General features: G+C 49.6%; 1 protein-coding gene across 4 annotated transcripts; it reads right to left on the reverse strand.

Moving 5' to 3' along the window:
- Positions 1-13,137: 13,137 nt before the first annotated feature.
- MAG (myelin associated glycoprotein) lies at positions 13,138-24,303 on the reverse strand. 4 transcript variants are annotated; one of them, XM_035023674.1, is made up of 10 exons: positions 23,658-24,303; positions 23,114-23,482; positions 21,617-21,913; positions 21,248-21,505; positions 19,817-20,077; positions 15,953-16,240; positions 15,497-15,593; positions 14,611-14,710; positions 14,309-14,347; positions 13,557-13,640 (listed from the first exon to the last, which is right to left on the reverse strand). In XM_035023674.1, the coding sequence occupies exons 1-9, from the start codon at positions 23,701-23,703 to the stop codon at positions 14,321-14,323; spliced, it is 1,743 nt and encodes a 580-aa protein (XP_034879565.1). In that variant the 5' UTR covers positions 23,704-24,303; the 3' UTR covers positions 13,557-13,640; positions 14,309-14,320. The 4 variants fall into 4 exon arrangements, with proteins under 4 accessions (XP_034879563.1, XP_034879565.1, XP_034879562.1 ...); XM_035023672.1 differs by lacking the exon at positions 14,309-14,347 and having other exon boundaries at positions 13,138-13,640; XM_035023671.1 differs by lacking the exon at positions 13,557-13,640 and having other exon boundaries at positions 14,056-14,710; positions 23,658-23,726; positions 24,205-24,303.
- Between the last annotated feature and the right edge of the window lie 494 nt (positions 24,304-24,797).

Genomic DNA, 24,797 nt, shown 5'->3' on the forward strand with positions numbered 1-24,797 from the left:
CAGAGGAGGCTGAGTGTGGAGCTGGGCCCTCCATCCCCACTGGACTATTCCTCCCCACAGTGTTAGTGGAGACCACTTGGGGAGCCCGAACATCCACCCCCACCCAGTGGTGATGAGGCGTCATTCTCCTCACTAGAGTGGTGTAAGAGGAGGTCTAGGGGAGGGTCAGGACTTTCACCGTCACTCAGTGGTCATAAGCCCACCTCCTACTGTGGAATCTACACGGAAGTGATGTGGAGAACAGTAATGAAGTACCCCTCCCTCTCCCGGCCAGGGTGGTATTAGTGGATGCATAATGGGGAACCTGATCTTCTATCCCTGCCTAGCAATAATAAGAAAACTTCACACACACACACACACACACACACACACACACATCAGGTGTCAGGAAAGGCTGAGTGGAGAATCTGAACTTCTACCCCACTTGGCAATAATGAGGCAGTGCCCCCATTCATTTCACTGGAGCACTGTCAGGGGAGGCTTGCTAAAGGACAGATTTAAATAAGATCCAGTCCCATAAATAATACCCCAAATGCCTAGGTTTCAATTGTAAATCACTTGGCATACTAAGAACCAGGAAATTCTCAAACTGAATGTGAGAAGATAATCAACAGACACAAACACAAAGATGACACAGATGTTGGAATTATCTGACAAAGATTTTAAAGCTTTGGGCACAAAGGCTCAGGGCAAGGCCATGCTATCCAGACCTGTGGCCTGCTCATAAAATGCTTCAGTGAGCAATTACAAACATGCTTGAAACAAATGAAAAAAATAGAGCATGTCAGTAAAGAAAGAAGCTATAAAGAAGAATCAAAAGGAAATTCTAGAACTAAAAAAAATACAGTAACAAAAACCTTAATGAATGGGCTCAACAGTAGAATGGGGATTATAGAAATAACGATCAGTGAAATGAAACATAGAACAATAGAATTTAACCAATTTGAACAGCAGAGAGAAAATAAACTGAAAAAATAAATGAACAGAGCCTCAGGGGCATGTGTGGCTAGTATGACAAAAGATCTAACATTAAAGTCATTGGCGTCTCAGAAGGAGAGGAGAAAGATGGTGAGGCAGGGGCTTAGAAAACATTTGAAGAAATAATGTCCCTAATTTGACAAAACAAACAAACAAAACCCATACATCAGATTCAAGAAGCTAAGTGAATCCCAAACAAGATAAACCCAAAGAAATCCATGGCAAGACACATAATAGTCAAACTTCTAAAAACTAAAGACAAAGAAAAAATCTTGAAAGCAAACACAGAGAAATGACTCATTACCTATAGGGAGAAAACCCATTCAAATGACAGTAGATTTCATATCAAAAACCATGGAGGACTAAGGAACTGAAACAACATTTCTCAGATACTGAAAGAAAAGAACTATCAACCTGGAAACTTATATCTAGTGAAAATATCCTTCAGGAATGAAGAGGAAATCAAGACATCCTCAGATGAAGGAAAGCTAAAGGAATTTTTAACCAACAGAGACCCAAAAAGGATGGCTAAAGGGAATTCCCTAAACAGAAAGAAAATGATTTTTAAAAAAGAAGAAATCTTGGAACATCAAAAAGGAAGAAAGAACATGGAAAGAGCAAACCTGTGGTAAATAAAACAGACTTTCCTTCTCTTCTTGAGTTTTCTAAATTATGCTTGGCAATCACAGTAAAAACCATAACACTGTGTAATGCTGTTCTTAGTGTATGTAGAAGAAGTATTTAAGACAATTATAAATAGGAGAGGGTAAAGGGATGTGGAGGGAGGTGAGGTTTCTATACTTGAACTGGTAAAATATTGAAGCCAGTAGATTTTGGTAAGTTCTATATAATGTAATACTTAGATCAATCACTAAAAAAGCTATACAAAGTGATATACTCAAAAACACTATAGGTAAGTCAAAATGGAATTTTAAAATTGTTCAAGAGAGGGACACCCGGGTGGCTCAGTCAGTTGAGCGTCTGCCTTTGGCTCAGGTCATGATCCCAGAGTTCTGGGACTGAGTCCCGCATCAGGCTCCCTGCTCAGTGGGGAGCCTGCTTCTTCCTCTCCCTCTCTGCCTGCTGATCCCCCTGTTTGCTCTCTTGTGCTCTCTCTATTAATTATATAAAATCTTAAAAAATAAAAATAAAATAGTTCAAGAGACCCACAGGAAGGGAGGAAAAAACCAGAAATTAAAAACAGAGAGAACAAAGAAAAAACAACAAAATGACAAGTTTAAGCCTTACCATGTAAGTATTACACTAAATGTAAGTAGTGTAAATACACAAATGAAAAAACAGATTGACAGAGTGAATAAAAAACATGACCCAACTATATGCTGTCCATAAGAAAATAACTTCAAATATAATCAGATAGGTAAGTTGAAAATAAAATAATGTAAAAGGATATACTATACCAACATTAATCAAAACAAATTTGATTTCTTCCAAAAAATTAAAAATAGAAGTACCATATGTCTGAGCAGTTCCACTTCTGGGTGTTTATCTGAAGGAAGTTAACTCAAAAACCATGCCAGTTCCTCAAAATATTAAAAATAGAACTAACATACGGTCAGGAATTTCACTTCTGGGTATTTACCAAAACAAAGTGAAAACACTAATTCAAAAACTATGGCACCTCCAAGTTCACTGCAGCATTATTTACAATAGCCAAGACATAGAAGCAACCTAAGTGTGCATCAATGGATGAATGGATAAGGAAAATGTGGTGTGCATATACAATGAAATATTATTCAGCCATAAGAAAGAAGGAAATCTTGCCATTTGTGACAACATGGATGGACCTTAAGGGCATTATGCTAAGTGAAATAAGCCAAACAGAAAAACACTGTCTGACCTCACTTATTATGTGGAATCTAAAAAACAAACAAAATGAACTCATAGATACAAAGAACAGATTGGTTCAGAGACAGAGGTTGGGAGGTGGTAAAATAATCTATGGGTCAAAGAGAAAAATCTCAAGGGAAATGTAAAAAAAAATACATTGAACTGAAAGAAAATGAAAATAGAACTTACCAAATTTTGTGGGACACAGCTAAGTACAGGACGGAAATTTATAGCATTGAATGCTTACATTAAAAGAAAAAAGCTTTAGGGGCACCTGGTTAAGTAGGCTCAGTAGGTTAAGCATCTGACTCTTGATTTCAGCTCAGGTCATGATCTCAGGGTCATGGTATCGAGCCCACGTCAAGCTCCACACTCAGCGGGGAGTCTGCTTGAGATTCTCTCTCTCCCTCTCCCTTTGCCCCTCCTCCAGCTCGCACTCTCTCTACCTCTCTAAAATAAATAAATCTTTGAAAAAAAGGAAGAAAAGCCTCAAATGAGCAATATAAGTTTCCATCTCTAGAAGCTAGAAAATAAGAGAAAAATAAACCCAAACAAGCATAAGGAAGGAAATAATAAATACAAAGGCAGAAATCAATGAAACTGAAAACAGAGAAATAATAGAGATAATTAAATATCTAGTTCATGAAAAGACCAATAAAACTGACAAACCTCTAGCAAGGCTGACAAAAGAGAGAAGACAAATTGCTAACATCAAGAATGAAATGGTGTATTGCTACAGGTCCCGCAGACATCAAAAAGGTAGTGAGGGAATACTATGAACAACTCTTGCACATAAATTTAGATTAAATGGATCAATTCCTCAAAAACTACAAACTACCACAACTCACCAAATGTCAATTAGGTAATTTGGGGTTTTTAAAAGATTTTATTTATTTATTTGAGAGAGAGATTGAGAGAGAAAGGGCACAAGCAGGGCACAGGGAGAGGAACAAGCAGATTCCTGGCTGAGCAGGGAGCCGTCAGGTAATTTGAATAGCCCTATAACTACTGAGATAATTTAAAAAATGAGAAAAAAATCTCCAGGCACATATGGCTTTACTGGAGAATTCAAGCCAATGTTTGAAGAAGTAACACCAATGCAACATAATCTCTTCCAGAAAATAGTGGAGGGAACACTTCTCAACTCATTCTTTGAAGCCAGGATTACCCTAAAACAAACAAACAAAAAAGAGAAAACAGTATAAAGGAAAACTACAGACCAATATTCCTCATGAATATGGGGGCAAAATTTTACCAAAATATTAGCAGATAGGATTCAGCAATATATAAAAAGAATTATACACTATGACCAAGTAGCTATTATTCCAGGGATGCAAGGCTGATTCAATATCTGCAAATCAAACAATGTAATCATACTAATGGGATAAAGAATAAAAATCAGATGATCATATAAATTGTTGTAGAAAAAAACATTTGACAAAATTCAACACCCATTTGTGACAAAAACTCTCTGAAAACCAGGAATAGAGAGGAAATTCCTCAACTTGACAATCTATAACTAACCTAAAAAAACCCGAAGCTAATATATCAATACTGAAAGACTGAATACTTTCCCCTCTCAGACTGGGAACAAGGCAAGGATGCCCACTGTCACCACTCTACTCAGTGTAGTACTGGAAGTTCAGCAAGGTTGCAGAATACAGGATCAATACAAATATTAGTCACTTTTTTTATACTGACAATGAACATGTGGAAACTGAAATGTAAAATACAATTCCACCTATAATGGCTTTTTAAAAAATAATTAGATGTAATAAATATAACAAAACATATACAAGAAAATGACAAAACAGTGCTAAAAAAATAAAAGACCTAAATAAATACCACATTCATGAACTGGAAGACTAAATACAATAAAGATGTCAATTCTCCCCAAGTTGACAAGCAAATTACATGCAACTACTTTCAAGATCCCAGCAAAAGTTTGTGTAGCTATAGACAAGATTATTTTAAAGTCTATATAGAAAGACAGAGAACTAGAATAGAACATTTCTTTTTTTAAGTTTATTTATTTATTTGTTTGTTTGTTTGTTTGTTTGTTTATTTATTTTAGAGAAAGAGCATGTGCGTAAGCAAGGGGAGAGGCAGAGGGAGAGGGAGAGAATCTTCAAGCAGACTCCCTGCTGAGCATGGAGCCTGATGGGGGGGCTTGATCCCATGACTTGAGCTGAAATCTAGGGTCGGTCACTCAACTGACTGAGCCACCCAAGTGCCCCTAGATAGAACATTTCTGAAGAAGAATAAAGGGGTGGTCACTCTACTTGATTTCAAAGCTTATTATAAAGTAATATACAGTAATCAAAACTGTCTGTTATTGGTGGGGGGAATAAATACATAGATCAACTGAATGGACTAAAGAACCCAGAAATGACCCCAAATAAATGTGGCCAACTAATTTTTTATAAAGAAGCAAAAGCAATCCAATGGAAGAAATATAAGTCTTTTCAACAAATGGTGCTGGAGCAATTGGCTATATCCACAAGCAAAACATGAACCTCAACCCAAACCTCACACTTCATACAAAAATGATCCCCACACTCAAAGTGGGGATCATAGATTTGTATGCAAAACATTAAAGTATAAAACTTTTAGAAGGTAACATGGGGGAAAATCTTTGGGACATAGGGCCTGATGAAGCATTCTTAGACATGAGACCAAAAGCATAACTCCTAAAAATCTATAAATTGAAATTCATCAAAATTAAAAATTCGTGGGTTTTGTTTTGTCTTGCTCTGTGAAAGGCCTTGTTAAGACAATGAAAAGACCAACTACAAACTGGAAGAGAATATTTGCATATCTAGAATGCATATATATAAAGAACTCTCAAAACTCAACATTAAAAAAATAAAACTAGATGATGGTGTTAAGCCTAAAAATAAACCGGTAAGGTATTTTACCAGCAAAAATCCATGCTCAGGAACAAGAATTGCAATGTGGGACAAACAAGCTATGGTAAAAGGCATAGTCCAACAAACAAAGGAGAGGAACGCTATTTTATGGACAAGGAAGAAGTTAAAAGAGGTTGTTTGGAATGCAAGTCTGTTGGAGAAAAACACAAGTCAGGGTGATAACAGTTTCTCATTGGCTGAGTTGCAGGGGTAGTTGATTTCTTGTAGGAAATGTACATCTTTTTTTCCCGTTGAGGCCTGTAAATTGAGGATACTTACCTGTTGAGAATTCTTTTGGGGTCTATAGTTAACCATTCTTCCTGTAATTGACATTGAGTGAAATGGCTCCCCCTTTTAGCTTACCCTTCTAGCCTCCCTGCTCCATTTTAGTGAGGTTTTTCTTCATTAATTTTCACAATGGGAAAAAGACATGAGGAGACATTTCCCTGAAGATGACATTTATGGATGGAAAATAATTATATAAAAAGATGTTCACACTGGCTGTTGTATGCAACTGATGAATCACTGAACTCTACCCCTGAAACTAATAATAAAAAATAAATAAAATAATAAAAAGATGTTCAGCAATCACTAGCCTTTAGAGAAATGCAAATTAAGATCACAAAGAGGTAATACTACCACCACACCTATTATTGTTAGACAGCTAAAATTAAAAACAGTGGCAATATCAAATGCTGGAAAGGATGTGCAGTAACTGAATCTTTTTTTTTTTTTTAAGATTTATTTATTTATTTGAGAGCGAGAATGAGAGTACATGAGAGGGGGGAGGGTCAGAGGGAGAAGCAGGCTCCTCGCTGAGCAGGGAGCCCGACGCGGGACTTGATCCCGGGACTCCAGGATCATGACCTGAGCCGAAGGCAGTCGCTTAACCAACTGAGCCACCCAGGCGCCCAGTAACTGAATCTTTTATATATTGCTGGTAGGAACGTAAAATTCTCCACCCACTTTGGAAAACAATCTCAAAACAGTTCCTCAGAAGGTTAAATGTAGAATTACCATATAACTCTGCACTTCCATTCCTAGGTATATACCTAAGGGAAAAACATAACCACCCAGAAATTTGAACACAAATTTGCATAATAACATTAGTCATAAAAGCCAAAAAGTAGGAACAGCCAAGGTGTCCTTCAAGTGATGAATGGATAAAGAAAATACGGTATATCCATACAATAAAATATTTGGCAATAAAAAGAAATAAAGTACTGATAGATGCTACCACACAGCTGAACATAGAAACATTAAGTTAAAAAGGATGATCACAAAAGACCACATATTGTATGATTCCATTTATATGAAATGTCTAGAAAAAGAAAATCTATAGAGATGCAAAGTAGATTTAATGGTTGCCTAGAGCTGGGTGGGGGTGCTGAGAGGAAATGGGAGCTGACTGCTAATGGGCATGGGTTTACTTTGGGGGTGATGAAATGTTCTAAAATTGATTGTGGTTGAGAGTGCCTGGCCCGCTCAGTCAGTAGAACATGAAACTTGATCTCCAGGTCATGAGTTTGAGCCCCAGGTGTGGCATGGAGTTTATTTAAAATAAAACATTTTAAAATGATTGTGGTGATGGTTGCACAACTCTGTGAATATAAACCACTGTGAACATAAAACCACTGAAGTGTACACTTTAAGTAAGTGGATTGTATGGGCAATTAGAAAATGGGCAAAAGTCATGAAGAGACATTTCACCGAAGGGGATACACGGATGGCTAGTAAGTACCTAAAGAGATGTTCAACATCACTGGCCATCAGTGAAATGCAAACCAAGACCATGATAAGATATTACTACATAACTATTAGAACAGCCAAAATAAAAACTAATGACAATACCACATGTCGGTGACAGATACAGTGAAACTGGATCATTCATATGTTGCTGGTAAGAACATAAAATGGTACAGCCACTTGGGAACATTGTTTGTGAGTTTCTTAAAAAACAAAACAAAAAAATACACCTACCATATGACTCATCAATTGCATTCCTAGGCGTTTATCCCCCCAAAATGAAAACTTACGTCCACACACAAACCTTTACACAATTGTTCACAGCAGCTTTATTTGTAATAGCCAAAAACTGGCAGCAACCAGCATGTCCCTTAGTAGGTGAACAGTTAAATTGTGATCCATCCATACCATGGAGTAGCAAGAACAGGACACAATATTGATAATGATTCTGAAGGGCATTATACTGAGTAAGAAAAAAAAAGTCAAGCTCAAATGGTCACGTAACATATGATTCCTTTTATGTAACATTCCTGAAATGACAAAATGATAGAGATGGAAAACAGATTGCTGGTTGCCAGGGGCAAAGGGAAATGGGCTTGACTATAAGGGAGAGCCTTGTGGTAAGGGACTAATTTTGGATCTTGCTGGTAGTGATAGCCACATACATCTAGACATGTGATCAAAGGACTTGGAACTGTACACACACTGTACTAATGCCACACTCCTGGTTTTGATACTGTACCATCTTTGCGTAGGATATGGGCACACTAGACACTCTATTCTGTCTGTGCAACTTCCTGTGGATCTATAATTATTTCAAAATAAAAAGTTCTATTTTTGCAGCTTCCTGTGATTCTATAACTATTTCAAAATCAAAAGTTAAAATCCCCAGCAATCCCAGTGGGGACTCTAGCTGGGGGACAGGGTCCCAAAGGTCTCTGACAAGAGACCCACTGGGGACTTAAATCCCTGATCATCACCTAGGAGTGCCTGAGGCCTCTGCTGGCATAACTCCAGGCATTGCTTACAGTCTTCTAACAAGAGGAAACTGGGCAATAGGCTCATGGACGTGCTTTGACTTCTGGAGGCCAAGGGCTTATGGAGGAGGCCAGGGTGGAAGCAGGACTCTGTGACTTTGGTGCCTTTACTCGTCCTTCCATCTTTTCCTCCAAAGAGGTAGATGGTCTCCATTTTGGGTGACCAAGTGTTCTAAATACTTTCTGCAATCGATGATTCCTCCCTGTTGATGATTCTTCCACTGGCGCCTATAATCGACAATTCTTCCTCTAATTGACATTGGGTGGTATGCCTCCTCTTCTGTGGTGGTGACCACTATTTTGGGTGACATCCCACCCCCCCAACCGGGGAGGCAGTGGAACCAGGCAACTAGGTGCCCCCTGTGAGTCATGTGACCCCTCAGAGCCTCCTCCCCAGGACTATAAAATGAGAAGAGTAATAGCACCTTCCTCACAGGGTTAGTGCAGCTACACATGTGATGCGCTCAGCTGTGGGCACAGCTTATGACAAGCATGTGATAAACAGAACTGGGTTCAAATCCCAGCCCTGCCAATTGTCAGTGGTGACATCCTTCAGTTTCCCTTCTAAGGGAGATGATGGGATCGGATATTGGCAGGACTGACCTGGTGAGTGTGGCATGAGAAATCATGAGTGCAGCAAGCACTTTGCACAGTGGCTGTCATAGAATGAGTGCTCTGTCACAATGAGCTGTTAGTATTATGGACACTGTCACTTGCTCTGCTTGACCAACAGTCCTTGGTGACGTTGAGTCACACACCTCTGGCTGCTCAGCTCTAGCCTGGGCTTGACAGAGAGACCCTATTGTTTCCCTCCCATTATCCAGGGAAGATATTCTGGGCAGACCAGACTCTGGGATGGGGGTGGGGAGTGTCTTCTGTTTGGCTGCTGCCCTGCCTGTGAGGCCCTTGAGGCCCGTGAAGCCCGTGAGGCCCGTGAGGCCCGTGAGGCTCGTGAGGCTGAGGTTGTCTCCTCCTGTCCAGAGAGCAGGCTGGAGTTAGAAGCCAGGAGGGTGGGGAAGAGAGAGGCTTGGCTACTCCTGAGCGGTGTTATGCGTCCCCAATCCTGGCCCAGGGGAGGAGGCTTGGGAGTAGCCCGCCCTGGCCTAGAGCCCTTTCATCGATGAGGATATCAGAGCTGCCTACTGCAGGCACTGTCCTCAGAACAGGATTGGGTGCCACCAGGGATGGCTTGTCTCAGCCAGAGGGGACCTGGGAGGTTGGCAGGAGAAGAGGGAAAGGAGATCCATGTTGTCATGACCCTGGCCTGGTGCCTGGGCATCCTCCTTCCTACATAGGGTGGGCTGTCCCTGGCAACACAAGACCTGCTCTGCTCTACGCGAGCCCAGCCAGACGTCATCTCCTGCATCTGTCCCTGTCTCTCTGAGCCACCATGCCATGGGTTCTGACTCTTCCTCAGCTTGTCATTTCCCAAGGGAGGGGTGCCAGCAGCCTGTTCCTGTTGACGGGGCCCGAGTAGAGCACACTCGTGTTCTTCATAAACTTGTTCCTTCCACCATCTTCAACAGCTGAGGAAGTGGCTATCTTGGATTCCTCTCTTTCCCTCCCCTCCTGCTTTAGCAAGCTCCATCAATTCCTCTTATGAAAGAGGTCCTGACCTGTCCACTCTCGTCATCTCCACTTCCTCTCTCTTGGTCTCCTGAGCCCTTTGCCTGCATCTGCTGAGCAGCTGTGCTCATTGTCCCCACAGGTGTCAGCGGGGTCTTAGAAACCTCAGCCCCTCTGAAACATTCCTCTGTGTCTCATCCTCCAACGACAACCCAGTTCACTCTGAGTAAAAGCCTGAGCCCTAACCATGGCCTATAAGGCCTTCTGTGATCAGGCGCCCTTGGGCAACTGCTCTGGTTCACCAGCCCTGTCCAGGCATGCTGGTTTCTTTCTTGTTCCTGAGCATAACAAGTGCATTCCCACCATGGGCCTTTGCACCTGATCTTGGCTTTTCCCTGCATCTACATTTCTCAGAAATGGACAGAATTCCCTCCCTTGCTTCCTTCTGCTCTCTACTCAAATGCTCTCTACTCTTTCTAAAACAGCACATTCTGGCCCAGCACGTTCTGTCCTATCCTGCTTAATTTCCTTCTTAGCACGCTCACTATCTGACCAACACTTGTTTATCTGATTATCATCGGTCCGTTCCACAGGATGTCAGCTCTGTGAGGTCAGAGTGTTTTTTCTTGGTCACTGCGGTATCCCTAGAGCCCAGCATAGAACTGGCACGTAGGAGGTGCTCAGTAAATGTGTGTTGATGGAACAGATGAATTCTCTCCCAGGAGAGGGGTGGAGTGTGACATCCTGAATTTTGGTCCTCCTTGTGTGTCATCAACTGAATGCTAGTCCCTCCTATGAGATGGGTCTTTGCATTAGATCACTTCATTTTTCCTGAACTTCAGAGTTTTGCCTATGACTTTCAGGACTTCTGTCCTGTCTGTGAACCTTTATTTCATACATCTCTTTAAATTAATTCACTTGATAGATTTTTTTTTTTTAAGCTTAGCCTCCTCCTAAGCTTTTATTTAAAAAAAAAAAAATCACCAGTTTGGTATGCTGGTGTCCTTTTTCTCTGATACGTGCTAAATGAAACATACGTATTAGCATAAAAGTTGCTGTCCCTTCCTCCTGGGATCAGCTGGCTCATCAGCATGGTGCTCGGGTAGTGCTTTGGGCAGCACAGGGTTACTTCAGTCCCTCATTATTGACACTGCTGTGCTCCTCAGGGCAAAGTCCTTAGGGGCATTCCTCCCAGGCCAGACGTGCTGGAGCCAGGGTCTGTTGTCAGAGGACAGGTGTGTCAGGGCGGGGTCCCTGTGCGTGTGCCAGGGATCCAGTGGAGATGGCTCCCGGAGCTGCTGTGAAGCCCCTACTAGTCTCTGCCCCATCCCCGACCACTCTCCGGCCTTGTTTTCAGCTCCTGGAATTTTGCCAAATATGTTCCCACTTGGGGCCCTCATACACGCTGTCCCCGTGGGACTTTCCTGTCAGTGGGATGCCTCCCCTGACCCCTGAGACCCCAAGACACACCTCCATTCTGCGCTCTAGAAGCCCCCCTTGCACTGGTCTTGGGAGCAGGTATCACAGGTTGCAGTTGGGCATTATGCATGAAGCCATTGATTCAATGTCCTCCTCTCTACAAGACTGAGAGAGCCCCGCGAGGAAAGGGCTCGGGCAGGCCTCGGGGTCTGTCCCCTCCCCGCCGCTCCTAGCCCCACTACCAGCCTCAGCTCTGCCTTGCTCCTGCAAGGGACTTCCCAGTCCAGCCGAGGCGGCCTCATCGCCTTCCCTCCCAACATGGTTTGGTTAGTCCTGCCTCTCAGTCTTGACTGTGGCCTCTGTAGTATCCTCTGCCTTCTTCAAAAACCAACTCTGTTCAGGAGCTGTAACCACACGGCAGCTCTACTCTTAGGGTTCCCTCAGCACCCTCGGGCCCATGAGCTCCCGATGCTTCTCACCAAGATGGCGGAGCGCACAGTGGTGAGATCTGTGGGCTCTGGGCTTAAGTTGGGGCTGTGCAGTTACCAGCTGGGGGACCTCAAGGAAGTGATTTAACCTCTGTGCCTCAGCTTCTCTGGGTTTGCAAATGTCAATGCATCAGAATCACCTGGAGGGGCCCCACCCCAGCGTTTCTGGTTCCTGCAGTCTGGCGTGGGGACTTGAGAATCTTTTTTCTTTTCCCTTTCTTTCCTTTTCCTTTCTTTTCTTTTTTAAGATTTTATTTATTTGAGAAAGAGCACACACGAGCGAGGTGGAGGGTAGAGGAAGAGGGAGAAGCAGACTCCCCACTGAGCAGGGAGCCTGGTATGGGGCTTGATTCCAGGACCCCGAGATCATGACCTGAGCCAAAGGCAGATGCTTAACCATCTGAGTCACCCGGGCGCCCCGAGAATGTGCCTTTCTAACAAGTTCCCAGGTGATGCAGATGCTGCTGGTGCGGGACCCCACTTTGAGAGCCATTGTCATACTAGTTAGGGAAGGTAAGTGGAGATTAATTAATGTAGATCAGGTAGAACCATGGGGCACATAGCAAGTGCTCAGCAACTCTTAGTTATTAATACCATTTGTACCGGAGAGTCTGGCCCTCTTCAAATTGCCAACAGGGGTTATGGAAAAAAAGAACTGAGTCCAGGGCCTGGCCACTCTGTTTCCTAGCTCTGGCATCCTAGGAAAATGACCTAGCTTCTCTGAGCCCCAGTGTTAATCTTCACAGCATTGTCCCGTCCCTTCCCAGGATAGCCTGAGCTTCCTGAAGGGGCTCCATACACAGCTGGTGCCTACTTAATGTTTCTTGAACCAAAAAAGTAAAGCTGGAAAGGCTGGAGCTGCGGAGTATGGCATGAATGTGAGAGATCGCAGTCAAACCAACACAGGCCCACGAAACACCCCGACCTGCAGGGGACAGGAGGGGATGTGAGTGAGTGAAGGGGCCAGACCCAGCCCACAGCTGCCAGCTCAGAGTGGGGGCAGCTTCAGGGCGGTGGCCTTGGGCTCAGGGCTAGAATTCTTGGGCCCTTGTCCCCACACAGGACCTTGCAGAGGGCAAGGAGAGGGGTGGCAGGCTCCCCTAGGATGGATCAGAAATCATCAGGATCTAGACAGGTGCATGGCTTCATGGCCTTTATTTCAGTCCCTCTGTACAGGTCCTGGGGCTGGGTGTGGAGACCAGGCAGGGGGTAGCAATAAATAACATGGATGGACAGACGGAGCTCCCCTCCAGACAGATGAGGTTAAAGGAGGTTAGAGAGGAGCCACAGTGCAGGGTGGGTGCTGGTAGGGCCGGGGGCAGCTGGGAAGGAGGGGAGGCCAGGCCCCCAGGACCTCACTGTCACCTGCCCCCTCCCTTTCCTGCCCTAGCCCCACCACTCTGAGGAGCAAGAGAGCCCATAGCCAGTAGGGGCCAGTGAGGGTCCTGAGGGAGGGGTGGCCACACAGGCTGCCCCCAGCTCCCTCACTTGACACGGATTTCAGCATACTCGGCCAGCTCCTCTGTCAGGGTGTAGCTGTCCTTGGTGGGTCGTTTTCCCAGGTCCGAGTGAGAATAGCTCAGGTCCAGCTCTGGGGGTTCCCCCCGAAGGCCCAGCAGCCTCCTCTCAGATCCCAGTCGCCTCTCACTCTATGAACAGAACCAGCCCATTAGAAGGGTCTCGTGCCACCTTTTTCAGGGGCAAAGGCTGCAGTTACTTGCACCCACACAGCTCCAGAGTTGAGTCCCAAAGCCCTGTCCGTGTAGACCTCCTTTCTCAAGGCACGCTGGCGCAGCCTGGGGCCTTTGTCCTTGCTGGTGCTCCATGCACAACAGCCTCTTCTTTGCTAAGCCTGAGAGTCATCTACAAATCCAGGAAGCCCTCTTCAACATAGGAATTTGGGGGGGCACATGATTCAACCCATAGCATCTTCGCCGATTAAGGCCACCTGGTCGGGATCCCGCCTTTCCAAATGTGTGTCAGTGCCTGGCTCTGGACGGCCTTCCCCTATGTTTGGGTCTGGGGTCGCTCCCCTCCTCAATCTGGGAGATCCTTCAGGGGTGACTTTGGCTTCCCTGTCCTGTGTTCCACCCCGCCCCCACCCCTACAGGGGGCCTTTGGACACAGACACAGGACAGTGGCCACAGATAGAAGGGAGCAGTAACAGGACAGAATAGACAAGGCCAGGAGGGCTGGGCAGAGTCAGACCTAACCAGGGAACATCCTGGATGCCTGACGAGAACGCACACACATGCACGCCAACCCCGAGGCCCGACAAGGGCCCAGAGGTGGGCACATTGAGGCCCCTGGAACCTACCTCCTGGGGCGCTCATTCCAGGGTAGAGACCTCTCTGGACTATTGGAGAAGGAAATGCAGTCATAGACCCAGGTGGAGAGGATGGGGGCTGCCCTCCACTGAGTCCCTCAGCCCCCTTTGCAGGATCAGCCTGAGCACTGCTCCCAGCCCAGGTGCAGCCACCCTCTGCACCTCCTCCCTTTCCCTCCTGAAGGGACCAGCCTCCCGTCTGCCCCTTGGCCTCCCAGGCCCTCCCAGGCCCTCCATGTCCTTGGCACCCAGTTTCTCCAGCTAGTCTGGAACCACAGGCCTCTGGCCCTCACCTCATACTTCTCTGGCGCCCCAGAGATGCGGAAGTCGCTGCTGAACAGGACCGGGGGGTTGTCCCCCGCCGAGAAGCTGGGGCTCTCTGTCACATTCTTTCTGCAGAGCAGGACGTGTCAGCCCCAGCAGGAGTCCCAGGCCTCCCTCTCCGCTCCCTTTCTGCACCCCATCTACCTTAAGAGTTTGGCTCAAGAGACCCCAGGGCTGTTCCCACCCATCTCTCTAAGACAGGGTAGATGGCCTCTTCAGAATGACCAGCCTCTTCCTGTCCCCCACTGCCCATCCCTCCATCTAGTCCCTAGTCTCTGCCACTTTTGGGGAACCCAGCCTGGCTTCCTGGGGTTCTTTCCATGTGCTCTGGCTCTGTCAGCCCCTCTTGCTACCAGGATGTGGAGCAGAAAGATGAATTTGTTTTCAGGGCAGCTGATGTGTTTGTGCCACAAGGAGGAAAAACAGCAAAGGTATGGTAGGTGGGTGTGGTTTGGGGCTGGGGAGTGTGTTTGTTGCCGGGGACGATGTGTGTAATCACCCGGGCCCTGGAACCGACTGTGACCGACCCTGTGGCTACGAGCCAGGGGTAGCTGGCTTTCCCGCATTGCACCACAGCGTGTGCAGGAGGGTTCCTAGAGGCCAGGAGGCTATGGCCACAGAATGTGGAGACAAGGTAGCCAACAGGGGAAAGTGCTGCGCCTGGGCACTGGCCCACCCTTACATGTTAGCAGGAGCCTCCTCCATGCAGCCAAACATCCACAGAGCAGAATCGCCCTCCCACACACATGCAGGGCTGCCCTCCCTCGCCCACCTGCTGCCTCTAACTGACCTCCCTGCCTCCCCAGCCCCGGGAGACTCCCTGCCTCCCCAGATGAGCCCTGACAGGCCACTCACTTTCTGCGTGTCTGGGTAATGTAGCAGACGATGGCAATTAGGATGGCAAAGGCTACCACGGCTCCCACGGGGCCGATCTTGGCCCACATCAGGCGGTCTGAGGACAGAAGACCCAGGCACCCTCAGGAATGCTGGTGGTAGTGAGGACACCCCGGGGTCTTGGGAGATGGGCTGGGGCAGAGGTAATGGTGAAAACATTTCCATAGCTGGCATGGCCTTGCACTGCCTGACTGGCCTGGAGGGCTTAGTGGCCAGAAGGTCCAGGCAAACATTAAAGCGCAGGCAACCCAGGGCAGCCTCTCCTTACCAACTGGAAAGGGCATCTTTACTGCTTGATCCACCTGCGTCGCCTGACCCGTGCTTGGTGGCTGATGCTCAGCCTCAGGGAGGGAAGCCTGGATTCAAGAGAAGCCCCCTCCACCCCCATGGCTCCCAGCCCCCGATCACAGCACTCACGGGCTCCCTGGAAGGGCAGCTCCAGGCTCTTGGTGCCGTAGAGGTTGTGGGCCGTGCAGATGACCCGGGGAGGGGCCTGGGCCTGGCCCCGCAGCGTGAGGATGCTGGTGAGCAGGAGGCCGCTGCGCTCCGAGTACACGAACTCCCGCTCCGTCTCGTTCACGGTCACGTTGCGTGAGGGCAGCTCGAAGGCCACGGACGGCTCCGGGTTGGATTTCACCACGCACAGACACTGCACTGTGTCCCGGGCTGCTGCGCAGTGGGACTCCAGGAGGATCAAGGGGGCAACTGCAGGGGCAAGAAGGACCAGGACTCAGGGGACTGGCGCCAACTGGAGGCTGAGCCTTAGGGGACTCCTTGACGGAACAGGTGGTAGCTGTCTCAGAGACGAGCTGCATTTCCCCCTTTGCACATCTCTGGCTCTACTCAGATGACATCTCTTTCTCTGACCACTCACAGAAATTGCACCTCGCTTCACCAACCATTTGCTCCCTTTCTCACTTGGGTTTTGCTCCCCAGCATTTATCCTACCCAGGTGAGATACCCATACAGCTGGGCTCTTGCCTCCGTCAAGGCAGGCTCTCGCTCTGCCTCCACTCTGTCCCCACTCTTGGAACGCGCCTTTCACATAGCAGATCTCTGTGAAGACTGATATGGGCTATTGAGTCCTGCCGGCTCCCCTCCCTGGCCACCTGCAGATGCCCCTGCTGACTCCTTTGAGCCCCCTTGCACCCTGACTGTCCCCCCTTCATGGGATCCTCCACTGCCACTGGCACCAACCCCCGCCCTCCACCCAAGATCATTGTGTTGAGCTTTCCTTTGCTGCCATTTATATTACAAAAATGGTACTGGCCTGGTTTTTGTGGGGTTTTGTTTGTTTGTTTGTTTCTTTCATTTTCTAAAATATGATATAATAGAACATCGAATGTTGTTTTTAAAAGTATATTCTCTTTCCCTCCTGAAGAATCCAGCACCAGAGTCTGCTCTCTCTAGACTGAGCCCTGGTTCTCAGTTCTGACCAGAACCCTACTTACACACGGCCAAAGGACCCTTGGGCCATCTACCCCCACTTACTTTCAATTTCTGGCAAAAAAAAAAAAAAAATGCAGGTAACAGTGACGGGCCAGGGAGTCATGTGGCCGGATTCGACCTCGAGATGGTTCCAACTGGAACCTCAATTTGTACTTGCGTCTAAATTTAGTAAATTAAAAATATATAGCCCGAAATCTGTTCAGGCAAACATGCACTATGCTTGTTGTAGTGTTAGTGAATTAACACCCCACAGAGTAAGTGAATAATGACAAGCCTGAACCAACAGCTATTAACATTTTTTTAGAAACCCTTTCATTCAAGACTGCACCCCTACTGCTCTGGTGAGAGTGTCCGCCCTCTATCCCTTGCCGCCACCCTGCCTGCATGTGCTTAGTATCTCCGCAGCTTCGCAGGTGGCCTGGGAGACCTGGGGAACTGACCCTTTACAGACCCCCAGTCCCACAAAGAATGGGGAGTTTGGGGTGGGACAGCTTTGGCTTGAAGCCCAGCTCTGCCATTTACTGGCCCCGATCAGGCCATTAGACTTCCCTAGGCCTCCAAGGTGGAGTTTTCATCTGTGCAAACAGGAGTATTGGTCCTTTTTCGCAAGGGCCTATGGGAACTCTGAAGCCAGGCTCACAAGTGTGATATAAAGGCTTAACATTCCTCCCAAGGATTCAGGATGAGAAAAATGAAACCATTCCAGCAGGGGGAGCACGTGAGCAAAGCCTTGACCGCAGGCACTTAGGATGGGCACCGAGCCTGGAGTCCAAGGGAGAGATTAGTGGGAAATTATTTACGGAGCACAGAGGATGGCTCAGGTGCTGTTGGGCGCTCAGCATAACGTCCAGACTCTTCACAACCTTCTCTGGGGTAAGCTACGGTTATCATATACCCATTTGTCGGTGGAGAGGCTCAGCAAAAGTGAAGTCACTTGTCTGGGATCATGCAACAAGATGGAAGACAGAGTGGGGATTCTGACCTGGGGCAGTTCAGCTCTGTCTGGTGCTGGACACCAGCTCACACTTCAGTTTCCTTCTCTTAAACTGGGGTGAAGAACAGTCCCTCACAATCATGTTGGGGCGAGACCAAAATAGGTCAGGATGGGCCAAGGGCTCAGACTAGTCCCCTGCGCACGAGCACTCAGTAGAGGTGAGTACCTTGCTGCATGTCCCTCACCAAGCTGGGTCCTGGTTCAGCGATGGTTCAGCGAGTAAGAAGGAAGCCCCACACTAGGGGCACCTGCCATTGTCGGCGAGGGGACACAGATTTCAGGGACAGAGAGGAGCCTGAGGGATGCCGTGCCCAGCAGCCTGAGGCCGGGAGGATGATAATGCATATCTGCCTCACAGGATGACCACACGGGCTCCACAGAAGAACACCTGCAGAGCTCGGGGTCCTGCCCAGAGCAGACCATGAACGACCGTTTGCTGCACAGGAGAGCCTGTGACTGCCCATGGACGTGAGACGCTGCGGTGTTCGTGCTCGGGGGCCTCCATCCAATTCTCAGGGGACTCTCTAACCCTCCGACTTAAAAGGCCACTGGCTGGGGGTGTGACAGGGAAAAGGGGTGTAGCAGAAGGAGGAAGCTGGGCCCAGGAGGGCGAGGATGGAGAAAGCAGAACACCCCACAACTCATGATCACCGTGGGTACTGCGAGCAAGCAGAGGCTGGGAGGGAATGTGCCCCAAAGCGAAAGGTTAGCACAGCAGTGCGTGGCCACCCCTTTGCCTTGCAAGGTGGCACTCCAGAAATAGTCTGTATCTACCACGTAGTGATTATTACCACATCCAAAGTACTGAGTAGGCATGGTGCTCAATACCGTCTGGGGACCACTGTAGGTGGATTAATGGAGGCGGGGAGTGGTAAAGTATGGAGACTAGTGCCAGAGGCCGGGCAGGAGCTGAAGAGGAGGCAGAGGAGATGGCAACACGGAGGTGACATTCCAGAGGGAGTTGCTGCAGGAGAGGGAATGGAAACCGCAAGCTGGGAGCTACAGCCCCGTGCACGGGCTGGGGTCGAGATGGGGGTGGGGGTGTTGGTATCATCCAGTGGGGAGGTCGGGACAGGTGCTGATTGCCAGTGGAAGGTTGAGCTTCATTTCCAAGACCTCCAGGCTTTCTATGTGCATCCATCCTGTTGATCTGGCTATACTGCATCTGTTAATAAGCTTGGTGTCCTCTTGGTCCTCTCCCCCACGTCCCCCAGAGTCACCCTGCCCTTGGCACATAACAACTGCTTGATCAATGTATTCTGATGTAGTAACATAGGATGAGGTCAACCATGGCAGTACAGAACAGTGGAGCCAGACTGTCTGGATTTGAACCGTTCTCTAGCTGTGTGACCTTGGGTAAATGGCATAACCTCTCTGGGCCTCAGTTTGCTTCTCGGGAAACTGGAGACAGTAATAGAACCTCTCTCCTGGGAATGTCATGTGGATCAATTGAGTGGATCCCCGTACAAAGCTTCCAGCAATGCCTGGTACATAGCAATGCAACTCAAGGGTTAGATGTTGTGGTTATTGGTGAATGCAAAGGGGTCAGAGGCCACAGGATCCAGAAATCTCCTTGGTCAAAAGCATACCCCAGGATATGGGAACACAGTACTCTCAGGTGGGACTTCCAATTTCTTGCTGTGGATTCAGCTTCCCTCCCTTGCTTATTCTCATCTACTGGTGCAAAGCTGACCCTTGGTTGGGATGCATGGATGCTTCCCAGTAACCCAGGTGCGCCCACTGAACCATCCACTGAGACAGGGAATGTGGAAAGAGATCAAGTCCAGCTGGCTCTCAGCAGGACAATGGGAGGGGGGGGAGTGGAGGGGGGTACTCACATTCCACGGATAGGTTGAAGGTGGTGGCCCTCTGGCCATACTGGTTCTCAGCCACACACCAGTACTCTCCGTCATCCTCCGGAGTGACGGCAGGCAGCTCAAGCTGCAGCTCGCTCTCGTAGATGACCGTGGCCAGAATCTGCTTCTCCTTGAAGATGGTGAGAATAGGATCCGGGTTGCTCTGTGTGGAGCACAAGATGGAGACCGTCTCCCCCTCCACGGCCACCATCGTCCCGTTCACCATCGGCTTCCGGGGTGCATCTGGGGGGGGGGCAGGACAGGGGGCGCCAATGGTCAGAAGCCAAGGGTGCCTCTTCTGCCAGCCAACTCCCACCCCCAATGTGACCCCATATACCCCAATCTCAGCACACTGGCTCAGGATGGTTCAGGTAACCCCTGTCTGGCTATCCTGTTTACAAGAACAGGGGCTCTGCGGTCAGAGCGCTTGTGCTCAAATCCCAGCTCTACCCCTTACCAGCTAGCTGGGTGTGGACCCATGTCCTAACCCCTCAGGACCTCATTTCTCTTATCTGGAAAATGAACTTAATAATAGTCCCAACCACACAGGAGCCACTGAGAACCTATGGGACAGGCGCTGTTTTAGCCTGAACAAAATAAGATGAAGATTCCCAACCACCTGAGTGGACACTGTGTTAGTAAATAAATGTAGTTGGCAAGATGGGGATAAGGGCTTTGTAGAAAAGGAAACGTGGTATGGGAAATCAGGGTATTTGGAGTTTTAACTAGGATGGTGAGGGAAGGCTTCCCTGAGAAGAGAAGAGGTGGGTCGGGGCCAGCCGTGGGGATGTCCGGGGTAAGCGTATTTGTGGAAAGCTCTCAGAAACTGCTGAGTAAATGTTGGCCGCAGCTCTCATTATTATTATCCACAGCCCTGGGCATTTTGCCTCAATAAATATTTGTGAATGAATGAATGACCTCTCCTTGGTTCCTAACAAAGAACCTTATCTGACCAGCCCGTCGTTCCCCGCCCTCCCCGGGGGACTCCAGAATGTACACAGTGTGCAAGGGTCTGGGTGAGGTCTGGGGTCCCTTCGTCCCTATCCCTACAGCTGCACTGGGGCTCATTGGGAAATGCGGATTTCCAGGGCCCAGATCTACTCCTAGACCAGCGAAGGCTGGTCTGAAGGAAACGGAGTTTCACTGGCTCCCCTGGGGGTCAGGGACCCATCTGTCTTCACACCTCGTCTGGGGGATGAGAGTGGTGCGCAGTAGGTGTTCATCAGATACTTGTGGGACGCAGGAAGGAACGCCTTGACCCGCAGCCCTCCGCTCCACCTTGGCCTCCACCTTGTTTGTGGCCTGGGGGGCCCGCCCCCGCCCCCCGCCCAGCTCCACCAGCCCCCTGGCTCCGCCGCCTGTCTCCCCTCCTCTGTCCGCCTGGGGCCGGTGCGGGGCGCGGGCGCCACTCACACATGACGCTGAGCCCCACGGTGCGGTTGTCCTGGCCGTAGGCGTTCTCTGCCAGGCAGGCGTAGACGCCGTCCTCCGCGGGGGTCACCTCTTCCAGATCCAAGAACAGGCTCTCAGCCACGGCCTCCCGGAGCACCGTGCCGTCCCGCATCCAGGTCAGCAGGGGCAGGGGGTTGCTGTCCGCCCCGCAGAGCAGGCTGACGTGCGAGCCCTCGATGGCTTCCACCGAGGCATTCATCTCCACGATCACAGGGGGGTCTGAGGCCCGCGACACAAGGACGGGGTGGGGGTCAGCGGGCTGGGACCGCAGACCCCGCCCCTGGCCCTGACCCCGCCCCCGCCCCCGCCTCGCCCCGCCCCCAGGCTCACACTTGACGTCCAGGCTGGCATAGCCCTCGAACTGCAGGGTGGTGTTGGGGAAGGAGGCCTGGCAGCCCAGCCGGTGGCCGTTGGCCTCCCTAGTGGGCACGAAGTGTAGCAGTGACACCTGCACCCAGGTGCCCTCGTCCTCGCGCAGCCGACCCAGCACCGCGGGCTCCCCCAGCCCTTCGTGGCCCAGCCAGCTGAGCTCCGGGCGCAGCTCTGGGCAGTTGTCAGGCACCATGCAGCTCACCTCCACTTCCGAGCCTACCACCACCTCCGGGGGGACCACGATGTTGGGGGTGTCTAGATGAGAGGGGGGAACAGGAGGGTTGAGGAAGCATTCTTGGCTCCTGGTCCCCTCCCCATCCTTGCATACAGAATTCCCTACAATCTTCTCTCCTCCTGGTTATCCTTCACCCAGAGGCCCTCCACCATCCGACCTCAGATGGGTAATAATGAAAATAACAATATAATGGGCTGAGTACTTTACAGTGTTTCCCTTGCCAGTCCTTCCAGCCATGCCAGAAGGTGGGTAATGTTATTTTGCTCATGTTTTAGATGATGAAACTGAGGCCACAGCTAGTGTGGAGTAAAACTGAGCTTCAAACTCTGTCACTCTGGTTTCATCATCTGTGCTCTGGATACTGCACTGTAACCCTGAAGAAACTTCTTTCCCCTGTCTGCTTTGGTTTATTTTCCACTTGTGTGTGTGTGTGTGTGTGTGTCTGTTTGTGTGTGTTATGTCCTGGAGATACATGTCTAGCTGTACCATTGGGGTCTGTTTCTGCATCGGGGCTGTAACCTGGCTCATTTGGACTCTGTGCTGATGGGGAACCCGAATCTAGGGACTCCGTGCTATAGGGCCTCTCAGGAATTAGGCGGCATGCCCCACTCTGCCAAATCTGGCCCAGAACTGCATGTTATTCGGCCTAAACTTAGGATTTGTTTTTAAAAATCTGAATCAGCAGCCAATGTTTAGGAATTAGGAGATTACACAGAAAAACACACAGTTCTGGTTTCTCTTAAAAATTCAGACTGTCTTGAGAGCAGTATCTCCACATTCTCCCCCAGCACTGGTTACCCAGAACCAGGCATTGCTCTGCACACTCCACAAGGATTCACTCATTGAACTGTAAGTGCTATTCTTATTCCCATCTTACAGAAGAGGAAAACAAGGCCCAGAGACATTAAGTAACATGCCCACAGGCACCCAGCTAACTCAGGGATCCTGAGGCCTTACCCCTAACCCCTGGGCCCCACTGCTTTCCTTCCAGTTATTTCTAGAAGAGGAAGAGCCCTCATTTTTCCTCTTGTTTGGGGCCCTGCTTTGCCTATTTCTGTCATCTACCTGGTCCGTGAGGGCATGGGAGTTTGCACCCCCCAGCCAGACTGAGAAATCCCTGGCCCGGCCATCCCAGACCTCCCTGGAAAGGCTCTGGGGAGGACTTGGCGCCCCCCCCAAACCCCCCGCCCACTGCATGCGCACACCCTCTGGGGACTCACTGATGATATCCAGGACACTGTGCTCTGAGAAGGTGTACTGGTTGTAGCCCCCTAGGTCCCCGCGGAAGTAGTACTTGCCGCCCAGCTCGGGGCTGAGGCTGCTGAGCAGGAGGGTGCAGTTACGCAGGCCCAGGTCCCCCAGGAGGCGGCTGCGGCCCTGAAAGCTCTCATGCACGACTTGGGTTCGAGACTTGAAGACCACCGGGGGATAGTTTTTCGGGTAGGGGCTGTTGAAGTACCAGACGCCATGCACCACGGCTGGCCGCAGCTCATCGGGGAAGTCGAAGCGGCAGGGGATGGAGACGCACGTGCCCTCGAAGGCAGAGATGGAGGAGGGCATCCAGGCACCCCAGTGACCCCCTCGAGAGGCTGTGGGCAAGCAGGACCACTGAGGGGGAGGGACATGTCCTTCCCCGATCACCACGCCCCCCCCACACTCCCATCACCTTCCACCATGCCCCTGGGGGCTGCAGGGACCCACAGAAACAGCCCCAGCCCACTCAGGGGCCAAGGCCCCAGGATCCCCCGCACCCCTAGCCCTTACCTGAAATCATAATCCAAAACAGCGGCAGTGTCGTGAGGAACATCATTTTGTCCAGCAAGTGAGCGACAGCTGGAGAGGGGAGAGGAGAGCACTAAAGGCCGGGGGAAGAGGTGAAGGGTGCCTCTGGTAAGGCTTCAGGAGGGGGCCTGTTCAGAGGTTGGCTGCTGCCAGTATCATTATTTGGAATTACAAACATTTCTAACGCATTGACCATGCATCAGGCCCCAGTGCTTGACTCCGCTGTATTAATTCATTTGGTCTCTTTGAGGTAGGGGCAGTTAGAACCCGCATGTTATAGCTGCGGTCCAGAGAGATTAAGTAATTTGCCCAAGGGCACACAGCTGGTGGCCAGTCTGCCTAGCTCCGCGTCTGCAGACTTAACCACCAGACTGCCCTGTCTCTACGTTGTAGTGAAATGCTGATAACTATCTTCATCGCCATCGTGCCCCTGGGCGTTTCCAGAAAGTAAGGACAGAGCCAGGGCTGGACCGGCCACAAGAAGCAGGGGAAGCCAGGGGGAAAGAGCAGTTGGAACCCTGCCCCTCACCTCAGTCTCCCTGAGTTGGGAATGCCTTCGGGTCTCACTTGAAGCTGTCAGCCAGCCAACCTGGAATGAGAGCCAGACAGGTGCCGCGCCGGCCGCCCTCTCTCCGTGTCCGCTCTGAGTGGCGGCCCGCTGTAGGGCTGCCCACGTGGTCTCCGCTGCCCGGGGATGCTTGGGACCTTCCCACACAGCCTGGAAGCTGCAGTCACAGCCTGCCCGCCCCGAGCCGTGATGGCGGAGAACTTTGGGGAGGAAAGGGGAGCAGCGGAGCATTGGGGTGGGGGGGAGGCGGGCTGTGTGGTGAGTGGGGTGAGGGAGCAGATGTCCCACGGCGGAGGCCTGGGGGTGGCGGGCAGGGACCCAGCCCATCAATGACTGGGTTTCACAGCATCAGCATTCCCAGCATGCCGCGGGAATTCCTGCCGCCCTCTCCCACCCCACAGACAGCCCCTGGTGTCCCCACCCTCAACAGAGGCCAGGGCCCGGGACAAAAGAGCCCTGTTCCCTCAGGGTGAGGGTGCCTCAGCCTGGGGGGCTTCTCGGGGTAGGTGGGATGAAAGAAGAGTCGGGCGCTCCTGGCTGGGCCTGGAGCCGGG

This window comes from Mirounga leonina, unplaced genomic scaffold (genome assembly GCF_011800145.1).
Source record: "Mirounga leonina isolate KUSES-001 unplaced genomic scaffold, KU_Mleo_1.0 Mir_177, whole genome shotgun sequence".
Taxonomy (NCBI): domain Eukaryota; kingdom Metazoa; phylum Chordata; class Mammalia; order Carnivora; family Phocidae; genus Mirounga; species Mirounga leonina.